The sequence below is a fragment of the Mesocricetus auratus genome, unplaced genomic scaffold (genome assembly GCF_017639785.1).
Source record: "Mesocricetus auratus isolate SY011 unplaced genomic scaffold, BCM_Maur_2.0 Super-Scaffold_100044, whole genome shotgun sequence".
Lineage (NCBI taxonomy): Eukaryota > Metazoa > Chordata > Mammalia > Rodentia > Cricetidae > Mesocricetus > Mesocricetus auratus.
In genome coordinates, this window is record NW_024429221.1 from 421,914 (window position 1) to 435,097 (window position 13,184).

General features: G+C 49.0%; 1 protein-coding gene across 3 annotated transcripts in view; it reads right to left on the reverse strand.

Annotated features, from left to right (window-relative positions):
* The window catches only part of Amotl1 (angiomotin like 1), a 129,835-nt gene that overhangs the window by 53,466 nt on the left and 63,185 nt on the right, over positions 1-13,184 (reverse strand). For all 3 annotated transcript variants that reach the window (XM_040735274.1, XM_040735276.1, XM_040735275.1), the window contains one exon: positions 2,261-2,410. In XM_040735274.1, coding sequence (XP_040591208.1) covers positions 2,261-2,410 — 150 coding nt within the window. The remainder of the gene's footprint in view (positions 1-2,260; positions 2,411-13,184) is intronic.

Sequence of the window (13,184 nt, forward strand, 5' to 3'; positions counted from 1 at the left end):
ACTCTTGTCTTCAAGCCCTGAGTCACACCCCGCCTCTGCAATGGCAGCTGATGGCACTTAATAGCAATTTACTTCCAGCACATCTTCCTTCCCTCCCCCATCTCCCGCATCCCGTGTCTTGTTCATTTCTTGGTTAATTTAGAAACTTCACACGGAGAGACGGTGAGAAAGCAGAAGCAAGCCCTAGTTTCTGTCCCAACCTGCTCTCTGTCCAACTCTGATCCACACGCTCCCCTCGGCAAGTGCAGGCTCTGCTAACCAGTTGCAGGAGATTCCAAACAGCACCTGAATTCAGCCTCTTGCTTCTGACCCCTCTGCCTCTGATCCGCAAAATCTCCACTGTTTCCCTCCCTGTACCAGAGACCACTACGGTCTATACAGTCAGTTCCAAGCCAACCAGGGCTACACAGAGAGACCCGCAAAGAAACCAAACTCATAGTTGTAACAAACGAAGACCATCTCAAGGGAAGACAGATATTGTGGTTTCACTTGTCACCTCCTTCACCTAGGAGGCATGTGCTGTGACCCTCCTCCTGTCCAGGACACGGCTAAGTGTTGGAGTTAGGGGCCTACAGGGAACAAAGCGTCTATGCCCAAAGCCACAGAGACTTAAGGGAACGAGTGCCTTTAAATAAGAATTTAAAAGTCTAGATAAAACAAATAAAAATAGAATTGCAGTAGGAAAATGATTTATGTGGATGGGTAATAAAAGGAATGGGTGTCAACAGGCAGGAGAACCACTAACTTCTTACTTTGGAAGGCGGAGCACATTCGTCAGGAGCCCTGGGAGCCTTCCTGAAATGGCTTCACCTCTCTCTCCACCACCCTGAGACATCACTGCTAAAAAGTTGTTTGAAAGGAGGAGGTCCCTTACTTACTACCGTTTTGAATATATTGTGAGGTACTGACTTACTAGCAAAAACAAAAACAAAAAAAATGAAAGCAGAGAAGGAAAAGAGGCAAAGGATTGGAGGACAGGCAGGAGAAAGTACGTAGACTCCAAGCAGACGATAACTGGATCTGGGTGACGTAATTCTGAAGTCCTACGGACAAAGACTCGAGGATTCCCCTGGAAGGCGTCACATAGAAAACAGTCTCTATGGTGTGCGTGGGGCGAACATGAATATGTGTCTGGGTGCACCTGTGTGGGGCCACACTGTCACGTGTTGTTCCTTATTTTTCTTAACTGAATTTCCCTTATTTGTTCTTTGACAATTCCAATGACGAATCTCCATCCTACCCACTACCCGGCCCAGGCACCGTCCCTCCACACCGTCCCCACCATTCTCTCCTTTTCTTTCTTTCTTCTAACTTTTCGTAACCCACCGAACTCAGTGCTGCCAGCTGGGACACTGCCTGATCTAGTTGGGCCGGCTTTTCCCAGGTCCCACAGCTGCTGTGAGTTCAAGCTCTGCCACAGCCTCATCACGAAGCAGCATTTAACAGCACTCCTCCTGTTTGCCAGCTCTTAAGCGATTCCTGCCGTCTCTTCCACAATATTCTCTGAGCCTCAGGGTAGGGGAGAAGTTCACGGGTCGTCTGGGATGGTCTCTCACTGGGACCCGGGGATCAGAAGTAGACCAGTGAGTTCCAGGGATCGGTCTCTCTCTACCATACTAGGGCTGACAAGCATGTCCTACCACGACCAATGTCTTTACATTCTGGGGTCCAACTCAGGTCCAGTGCTTGCATGACAAGCACTTATCGACTGAGCTATTTATCCCAACCCAAAGGGCCTTATTAACATCATGGCACAACAGGAATTAAATAAATCTCCTAGCCTGAGATAACTCTTAGCTCAGGATGGCAACTTAAAGCTAGAGAATAAAGAAATGTCAGAAAGACAGTTGAAAGACAGTAGCCTCTCTTTCACCCTCAAGGGTACATTCTAAGACCCTCAGGACAATCCTGAAACTAAGGACAGTGTCAAATCCAGGAAATGTCACATCCCGTGTGTGTGTGTGTGTGTGTGTGTGTGCGTGTACATGAAAAAATTTAACAGATTACGAATAACAAGAGATTATCATTAATAGCCAACAGTAAATAGATATTATGACAATGTTCTGCCAGTAGAGTATTTAAGACTTACGAACTATTTACTTCTAGCATTTTTTTCAGTTATTATTTTCAGACTGCCATTGACCTTGGGTAAGCAAAGTGATGGAAAGTGAAGCCACAGGGGTTACCAATTGCAGAAGAGCTGAAAATGAGAAAGTCTGATCCTCCGCGCTCTCAACACACCGACCGTGAAGAGACTTACCGCCTTTCCCCCTCAGGCCTCCACTTGCCTCCACTGTCAAAGCAGATGCCTCATGCCTCCCAGAATAGAGCTGCAAGTCTGGGTAGAAGTAGGCAGACTCCTCTAGAATCTGCACAGGGCTGCTGGGGCTGTAGCAAACACGGGGAGGAGCTGGGAGAAAGAAAATGATGAGTGTGTTAGTGCCAGTCACGTGTCCTCCTTCCTGCATGACTCACGTCCCTCACATGGCAACTTGAGCGAGTCTGCCTGTTTCATTCATAAAATTCCAAAGCTGCTTCTCACAACTGTCACAAACGCGCCTCCCCACCTCGCTGACCCACAAGTCTCTCACAACTGTCACAAACGCGCCTCCCCACCGCACTGACCCACAAGTCCTCAAGACCTGATGAGTACGGGCGCAAAACTCACTCAGCAGCAGTGCCCACCGTCCTCTGCGCAACTACAAGAGGCGCGGGCTTTGAAACGGTCGAGGTAGGAGACAGGAAGGAGCGGAGCAGGCCAGAAAAAGAAAGGTAAGGAGAGCAGCTGTCTCTCCAAAAATATGACAGAAGAAGAGGTGGCCACTCTGCCAGGCCATGTGTCAGCAAGAGAATGTCCCAGGCTGAGACACAGTGTGCCCTGGCCCTCTGTGAAGTTTCTGAGTCTCAGGTTGCAGAAGAACCAGGAGCTTGGACCTGGGTCTCAGCCAAGCAATGGCGGTTCAGCTAGCTCCTTTATCACACACACACACACACACACACACACACACACACACACACACACACACACGTTCAGTTAAACTCCATGCTGCTACTAACCACGAGCCTCCACTTTAGGATTACTGACAGCACATTTGCCGACTGTGGGACTCCGGCATGTGGGTTGCGTTCCCTTCCTGCTCTGATAGCTCTATGTGGACACCAAGGTTAAAGCTCTGCAATTTTTTTCTACTTTACTCTGGAGACTCATGTTATTATTTATTAAAATTCCTGCCTGCTTGCCTGAGAGATAACTCCATTTTGGGGTGGGGGGGGAATGCTTTCAGCAATGGTTTTTAAACCAGGTATCTGAAATTTCCCCTATATTTGGCACAAGATGGGAGCTACTAGTGACTCATGACAACAAGGACCAAATACAGCCCCCTGTCCCTGAGTCACTGCGCTTCACAGATAAAATAGCATTTTTAAGTGTGCTCACCATATCATAGGCACGTCTGGCCCAGAAAGATAAAAATTATGATTTCCATAGCTGAAATACTTATTTTATAAGTTTAAAATAAATCTAGCTGGGACTCTCACCTTAGAGATGATCACACACTAAGTGTGAAAGACATATTATACCAAGATCAGTCTAAAACCCGCAGTCCTAATGCCTGAGGCATCTCCTTCCAGCAGCATGCAGTGACTGCCCTGGAAAGAAGAAAAGCAGGCCCCTTCCTGGGCCTCATCTGTTATCCCTATAAATCTGAAAGTCTAGGGCTAAAACTGGGGTTCTAAACGGCTTTGCTCTAAAGTCTAATCCTGACCTAGTTCCTACCTGCAGATGAAGGGAACAAGACACAGGTTTGGCTGCGTTTTAGAAGCCTAGGGTAGTTTTCAAACCCCAGTACAGGGTAGAGCCCATGCAACTCGGGTATCTCTCTCCTCTCCTCCCTCTCCCTCTCTCCTCTCTCTCTATCTCCTCTCCTCTCCCTCTCTCCTCTCTCTCTATCTCCTCTCCTCTCTCTCTCTCACTCTGTGTGTGTGTGTGTGTGTGTGTGTGTGTGTGTGTGTGTGTGTGTGTCTGTCCATGCAACTCAGGTATCTCTCCTTCCTCTCCTTCCTCTCCTCCCTCTCTCTCTCTCCTCTCTCTCTGTCTCTCTCCCCCCCCCTCTCTCTACATCTCTGTGTGTGTGTGTCTGTGTGTGTGTGTCTGTGTGTGGCTCGCATGTGCACACCCATGAGGACATTGTGTCCAGCTGTAACCAGATAGCCATGGTCACTCAAGACGTCTTTCACATACACTTGGGGTCACACATTCACAGACACACATTCTCGCAGCTGCCAGGGTTCTGGGTACTGACAAAGGGCCAGGGGGTCCACAGATAGAGAACAGATCCAGGTAGTTCTACTCCACTCAAGCAACAGACAGTGGGGCTATCCCAGCACTGACCCTGCCTAGGAAACCAGAGTCAACGTAGCTCCAGGAAAACTGGCAGTGATGTGTGTCTCCAAGTCTGGATGGGATTCCTAGTCAGACAGCAAATGTCTGCAAGCACTGGGGAGCCTATCACACATGCTCCAAGTCCTTCTTGCCCATTTTAGTTCCTTGTCTTGCACAAGGGACTTCTCTAGCAAAAACCCGTTCCATTTTCTTAAGCAAATGCCAGACCAAGGAAATCTGAAATGAGAACTTGGAAGCAGATGCACGGCCTGAGCAGAGGGCTGTTTGCTTTGCTGGCGCTTTCCCTACAGGGAGCAGGAGCTGCAAGAAGCCACAAAAGCCTTCCAGACGCCACTACCACCCAGAAGGCCCCTGGAAGGCCTGGCTCAGACCCAGGGACCCACAGCCCTGCTAGAGCAGGGAGACCAAGGCCTTCTCGTGGTTTGCTAGCTCAGCAGTATGTATCTACATAGCATGGCTGTGTGGAGGGGCATCCTAAGGACTTCCGCACAAGGCCCCTTGGGCTAAGAGGGTGACTTACAGTTACCTAACCTCTTGTAAACCAGACCCTCTGCTGAAGATTTTGGAGACAGGGCCAAAACACTGGAAAGGAAGCCAAGGTCAGCATGGGGCACCAGGTTTCTGGATGGTGGTCTAGGGAGGCCCATGAGGCTCTCTGTAGCCCTGACTGGGAGAAAGGCAACGGTCCTCTCTATTGTGCTCAATAAAGGCACCAGCTCTGACATCCTATGGAGTTGACTGTCTCCCCACACCCACAAGACCCATTTCATGAAGAGCCATTCCTTTGCCTAACAAAACCCCACAAGCCACAGAATTCTGCCTCCCCCTCCCACCTCAGAACTCAGGAGCTTCTGGCCTGCTTTGGAGGCACTGGAAACATACGTCCCTTTCTTTGTGACCGTCTTCCAGGCCTGCTGGTGGTGCGAACTGACCACAGCTTTTTCTCTCACTAACAGCAGAGATGATAAAGGGTCTCCATGTTGAAGAAAAATGAAATAGGGTTAAAATAAAACCAGCTTTCTAGGGGAAGGAAAAAGGCAGGGCAAGGGGCTGTAAGCAGCATCACAACCCTGTTCCCGCGGTAACTGGTGGACTCCTGAGAGGCAGATCCAGCATCTATCACCATGCCAACTGAGCAGGCTCAGAAGTCCCCTTGAGCTTTGGGTATCAGTATGCTGTCACCCAACACACACAGAGACAGACACACAGACACACACACATACAGACACAGACACAGAGACACACTCACACACACACTCACACACACACACAGACACACACATAGACACACACAGAGACACAGACATACACACACACTCACACACACATACAGACACAGAGACACAGAGACACAGACACATGCACACACACTCATACAGACACACACACACAGAGACACACACATACACACACATACCGACAGAGACACACTCACACACAGACACACGTGCACATACAGACACACACAGACACAGACACACAGACACAGGAGGGGGCGCTGGGACTCCCCTATCCTTCGGCAGACACACAGACACACACACAGAGACACACACACACATACACACACACACACACACACACACAGGAGGGGGCGCTGGGACGCCCCTATCCTTCGGTTCCTTTCCACATGCCACTCTTACATAGCCTTCTGGTCTGTCCATCACTCTGAAGTCAGACTTGGCTGTTTGCAAGGCTGTCTATCATTAGGCTCCTCCCCCGGCTGTCAATAGTCACTGATTGCCTCAGCATCCCTGCATCCTGTGAACATGTCACCTTCATCCTCCCAGTTCTACCCCCTAGCTCACACACACACACACACACACACACACACACACACACACACCTCCAACTGCTGTAAGTTCTCAGTAAATTCACTTTCCCTTAGGCTTGCCTCCTCTGGAGTGCCTCCCCTCCCTACCTCTCCCCTGCACACAGCCTTCCATCAGCCTCCACAGCAGCCTATGCTTGGAGGACACACAGCACTTCACAGCCCAGGACTTGGAGACAGCGTTGCTTAAGGTGGGACACTGCTACCACCCTCGTTAGATGGCCGAGCCTTCGAAGTCAGGCTGTGTACTTGTGTATTTCTGCAATTAGCACACAGTTAAGCATATTCTCTGACTACACAGAGAATAAAGCAGGGTTCTCTGGGACACTCTCAGCACCACACAGTTGAAAGAAAACATTAACGATCCCTCTCTGAGCGGCCCTGGAGTGTCCCATTTAATTCCTTGCACCTTGGGCGCTCTAAAACACAGGGGTGCTTACTTTCCCTCTGCAGCTAGTACTGGGGCTCTGGGGTCTGCAGGCCACAGGCCCATTCCTCAAAAATGTGACAGCAAGACAATTCCCAGATGGCACCAACATGTCAAACTTCCTGTTATATATCAGCTAAAGCTTCCCATGCACCTAAAACCTGCTTCGCCGCCATTGTACCCTAACTCCTCTAGCTTTGTAAGAGACATTTCAACCACCACAACCGACTCCCAGCTCCTACCTTATCTGCTGAAGGGCTAAGGAACTTACTGAGTGCCGAATATCACAGCTGAACCTACTGACCTGGCACCTGGTTCAGGCAGGACGCAGGCAGGACTGGAGGTTTCCTGAGGTGTGGAATACCCCAGTCAAGGAGGTGCATGCCTAGAAACACTGGCTGAAAGAAAACTAAAAAGCCCAAGGGCACAGTCAGAAAACAAGGGATGAGCCAAGTCACATGGTAGGCACCTGAGGCAAGGTGAGACTTGCAAAGGCAGCCTCCTCATCCTTACACAACACAAACACACACTTGTGCACAACAACCTGCTCACAACGCAGACCTATGCACAACACACCTGCACACAATACACACCTGCGCACAGCACACCTGCAAACAACCCACACCTGCGCACAACACACCTGATCAAAACACACATCTGTGTACACACACACAAACCTGTGAACAACACACACCTGTGCACAGCACACCTGTGAACAACACACACCTGTACACAGCACACATCTGTGCACAACATACACCTGCACACAACACACCTGCTCAAAACACAGACCTATGCACAGCACACCTGTGTACAACACACCTGCTCAAAACACACATCTGTGCACACACACCTGTGAACAACACACCTGTACATAATACACAACCTTCTCACAATATACACTTTCCTAGGAGGAAATGCATGGTGGAATAGGCTTCCTCACTCTGTCCCTGAAAAACCTGATTGAAAACACAGATTTGGTGTGGGAAGTAATGAATGAAGCTTCCGAGACTCTCAGCCCCATACATGATGATCTTCCAAACCCACATCAAATTTGACTCCTATTCCATGGACCAAGCCACCTACTCCAGAACACACGTGAAACCAACACACGATGCCAGTTTAATTTAGACCCCCTCAAAATGAAATGTGTGACAAACAGCTTTAGACCTGGCTAAAGTTTAACTCAGCTGTGCTTGCTCAGAAATGTCTCTGAGTTCTTATCAGTGTGAACTGCTGAGTATGCCCAAGAACGGCGTGATAAGACCTTTAAATACCGAGAAGCAAGCAAGCCAGTCCTCGCCCGTAAGAGACCAGGATTCGCTGCTGGAGAACACCCCGACAGTTACCCAGTGTGAGGCTTGCGGGGTCCAGGAGTAATCAGTGTGCACAGTCAGATGGCAGCCATATGGAGTGACCAAGGGAACAGAGGGAACTGGCAGGAGATGTGTTTAGCATGGGAGATGCAGAGCGTGGGACCGGTCGTGTCAACAACAGATAATCCAGGGAAGCTTGTCTGGGGGTCAGGGAGAAGGGGAAACCCCAGCAGCAGACCTTACGCTGAGCATCTGTGGGCGTGTTCTTACAGTACCAGGATACTATTTTCACAGCACAACAGAACTGGGAGACTACTGCTGCAACCCACAACTGTGAGAAACTTTCAGGGCTGGAGCGATGGCTCGGTGGCTCAGGACACATGTTGCTCTTAAGAGGGCCTGAGTTTAATTCTCAGCACCCACAGGGAAATTCACAAGTGTCTGCAACTCCAGCTCCAGAGGATTAGATGCCCTCTTCTGGCCCCTGTGGGTACTGCACACACACATAATATACTTAACATACATGCAGACACTCATGCACATACAATAAATGCATATTGGATTTTAAAAACTTTCTCTCATTAAATGTCCCTCATCTCAGGTACATAAGTACTTTCCTTCACTTCCAGCAGAGGCACTTCCTCCTGGACATAGGACACTAAATGGAACTCAAATCTGAGATCTGACTACATTAATCATTTGCACAGCTTCACCTAAGTGAGACAGGCTTTTAAATTTCATTTTCTATTGTGTGTGCAGAATAAACTGATCCCTGGCACAGTCAAGGGCAGCATTCTGACCCCTGCAGCACCACTGCAGCTCTGCACCCAGGACAAATGTCAATATGCAGAAAAAAGTGCATTGCATAGTATTACTAGACAGTGGCGTTTAGGACGTGGGACTCTCCTAAGGGTTCCACGGAGAACTCTTAGAGAAACACTGTTCTGTATCACACACTTTACCCATCCTTTCTGTGTGGTACATCTGCAAGATATGAAATGTAAGAGAATTTTAAGACAAAAATGCTAAAGGCAGCTTCTAATTAGGAACGAGTTACCTCCCAGCCCAAGCAAGGGGATTGGGGGTGGGTTAGCACCTCCGGATAAACACTGAGGAAGGCAGACTGAGAACTGCTTAACTCTTGTTTGGATGAGGGGAACCCTGTGGATTCAGGACAGCCCAAGACGGGTGGGCGGCCTCCCAGCTGACCCTGTGGGAAGGCCTGTGAGCAGGAATGTAAGCCAACAAAGATTACTTCACAGGGCGCAGGAGGGGTTCCATGACGCACTCTGCTCTTAGGAAGTGGGAAAGACAAGGTGGCAACTCACTCAACAGGAAGCCAGGACAGCCTCCCATAAAGGGAAGGACACTGGGACAGAGAGACTGAAGAGGTAACAGAATGACCCTGCCACACGAAACACCAGCATTCGAAAGATGAAGGCAGAGGAGAAAACAGCCAAGGGGCATGCATGCTTTGGGCTTTGTTTTAGCAAATTTGCTTAGTGTCAGAATCCAGGGCTGCACTTCATTGGTGATGACGACTGGATCACATCAGACTTAAGATTTTACCAGAAGCAAATGCAAATAATCACAACTAATAAATGGGCTATGCAGTGTTCCTGTACAAAGTAAGCGCTCCGTGAATGTTACATCTATTTTATGAAAATGGGAAAATTAAACAATAAAATTCATGTTCACAAGATGCTCACAGGGAGCTGGGGAGAAGGTTCAGTCAGGTGAATGCCTGCCACACAAGTGTGAGGTCCTTAGTAAGGATACCAGCTCCCCGGTGAAGAGCCAGATGTGGTCCACCTAAAACCCCAGCACTGGGGAACAGAGGTAGGCAGATCCCTGGAGTTCTTGATGGACAGACAGCCTGACAAATTCATGACCCCCAGGTTCAGTGAAAGAACATGTCTCAAAAAATACAATGGAGAGCTATTAGTGCAAATTCTATGTCAACCCATGGTCTCTATATGCACAACCACGCATGCATGCATGCACACCTGCATAACACACACACGCGCACACACACACACACACACACACACACACGAACTCATACACATAGAGATGAGACATCAGGCTTGCACTGAGGTCACGGTTCTCAGCTAGCTAACAATTCACACTGAAACTGGTTTCACTCCTCCACTTAGGACTAGGGAAGGCTACACTGACAATTTCCCTGAAACCACACTGCCGTAGCCCTGTTGGCAAAGACCAAAATAAAGAAATGCCTGACATCCTCCAAAGACTTCCAAGTCCCCAAATTATGTGGCTGCTGTGTCATGCAAGTCCAGAGCCGAGGGGTCTGCAGAGGCATTTGGAAGCCAGGCTCTAAGGTTCATAGGCCCTCAAGCGTGGCAGTAACAGGACGCTAGATGGGGTGGGACAGATCTGCCTTCTGCAATGAAAACAAACAAACAAACAACCGTCCCTGAATCTTTGCTCTATAATTTTTCAGTTTACAAGTGGTCTACTGAGGTAAAGGTCAAGGTCAAATCTGTTCTCTGCACCCCCTGAGGAGATGACCTTTCACTGACAAGGTAGAGGAAACTAAGTGTGTAATGTTGACAATGGGTTTTCTAGAATCGTGGCACGTGTAGCAATTAAAGTCCAGCCCCCCAAACAGCGAGCCTTGCAATGGTCTAGCCAAGATGAGAAACAAGACACAAAAATTGTTCTTACTTTGGGCTCAGTCTATTTCCTGTCATAATATGAGTTCCAGGGGCTGCAGAAGACAGCTGACTTGGTAAAATACTTGCCATGCAGGCATGAGGGTCCCAGGCCGACATGGGCAAGCTAGGTGTAGTGGCTCACACATGCATTGTCAATTCGGGAGAGGCAACTAGAAGCCCCAGCGGCTCCTGCCCAGGCAGTTCAGCCTGACACTACTCTGACAGGTCCAGGTTTGGTGAGAGACCTTGTCTCAAACCATAGGTGAAGAAAATGGGGTCCTATGGCTCAGTGGCAGAACACTTGGCCGGCATGCTTGAGGTACTAGGTTCGATCCCTGGTGGCAGAGAAGCACATAAATAAATAGTGAGGTGGAGAAAGACTAAGGATGGCATCTGACAGATGCCTTTGGGCCTCCATGTGCACACGCAGACATATGTGTGAATGTCAACACACATGCAGGCACACGCATGCACACAAACATATATGAACAAAAGAAACAACTTAAAAAAGACATAGGTTGCATGGAGGTGGAGGGCATGTGGCTGGCACTCATCCAGTGTTTGGTACAGGGAGGACTTAAATATTGGAAAGACAGCCGGGCGGTGGTGGCGCACGCCTTTAATCCCAGCACTCGGGAGGCAGAGGCAGGCGGATCTCTGTGAGTTCGAGGCTGGGCTGGACCGACAGCCTCCAAAACAATACAGAGAAACCCTGTCTCATAAAAACCAAAAACAAAACAAAACAAAAAAATATTGGAAAGACACACTGTTTCTGCAGCACCTGTTCTTGTTTCCTGTGTGTTGCTATGATAGCAAGATCCCTACAACAAACATCCTGGATGAGGAAGGCGTTTGTTGGATTACAATCCTAGGTTATAGTCTGTGACTGAAGGGAACTCACAGTGGCAGAACCCTGAGTCCGCTGGTCACACCGTATCCGTAGTCAAGAGCACGGGACAACAAATGCACCAAGCTGCTAACTCAGCCTTCTTCACGCTTAAACGGGGCAGGACCCAGACTAGGGGATGGGGCCGCCCACAGTGGGCTGGGTCAGTCCGCAATCAGAACCATGTCCCAGAGGCAGCCTTCTTCATTGTGAGTCTAGGATGTGTCACACTGGTGGTTCACAGCAATCACCACAGTGCAAGTAGTCCACTTGAGTCTCCACTTCATGTTTGGTGTGGTAACAGTCTGTCCACTCATCATCCGGCACACACCATTAGAGCGAATGCTTCCTAAATTAGTTATGTTTTTATTGCCGCCACAAAATACCCGACAAAAAAGAATTTAAGGAAGGAAGGGCTTATTCCAGCTTACAGTCCAGGGGCCTAAATCTCCATTATGGTGGGGAATGGTTGGTAGCAGAAGCATTGAGCCACTGATATCACGTGCACAATCAGGAAGCCTGGGGCGCACAAAGGAGGGCTGGGCCACAGCATCTCAAGGCCCGCCCACTTCCCGTGACTCACTTCCTCAGTGAGGCTCCACACCTCCTGAACGTCCCTGGGCCTTTGAAAACATCTCCACCTGTGGGAAACCATAGGTGTTCTGTTCGCACACCAATGGGGGCATTCGAAATCCAAACTTCTGTAGGCTTTCTGCTTAATTTGTCTAAAGGCAAGAACTATCACCTCAGTAACGCTTAGCAGATACCTTCCTCCGTAAAACAAAGTGAAAGTGAATACTCCAGGAACGCATTTGTAATTATCAGCTTAGGGGCGGGGAGATGGCTCAGTCGGTGAAGTGTCTGTAGCACGCACGCACGTGTGGACCAGAGTTCAGAGGATCCCCACCATCCACACAAAAACCTGACCCGGGGGAGAGGGCCTGCAATGCCTGTTCTGGAAGAAGCAGAGCCAGGCAGATCTCTGGAGCTCACCCACCAGCCATCCCAGCCAGTCCACATTCAGGGTGCAGGGCCACAGAGGGGGACACGGCCTTGCCCTCCGGCACCCACATCCACGAGTGGGTGTGTGCACACACTGACCACCTCGGTACTGCAAACCCTGCTCATTCCACAGGCAGCTTTCATTAAAACCCCTGCTCTGTGCTCCTAAATAAATAAAACGATCCAAGTCACTGGGTAAATGTCACCAGAATATAAATACGTATATTTATTCTGTCTTTTTTTCACCTCTAAACTCCTGGAATTTACTTTGGAGAAAATGTAACAAGTTTTCTTACAATTTTGGAAAACCTCATTTTTTAAACTCAGGACTGAGAAAATAATGTATTTCAGAGTAGACCATTCAGACCTGTTCTTGCTCTCCTGCTCTATACAGGACCTGCTCTTATACAGGACCACATGCAAATCCCGAAACAGCACAGCCCCGAACTGCCTACCCTTATTTCTCCAGCGCCCATAATTCCCCATGGTTCTACAAAAGTACATACCCAGCACGTCTATCTTTAAATCTTTCAGCTTTCCCCTACATCTCCAGAAAGAGCAAAGAAAACAACATCAGAGCTACTGGGGGAGGGAGGGAGAACGCATTCACTGGGAAACAGACCTAACCAGAGAAGTACTGTTTCT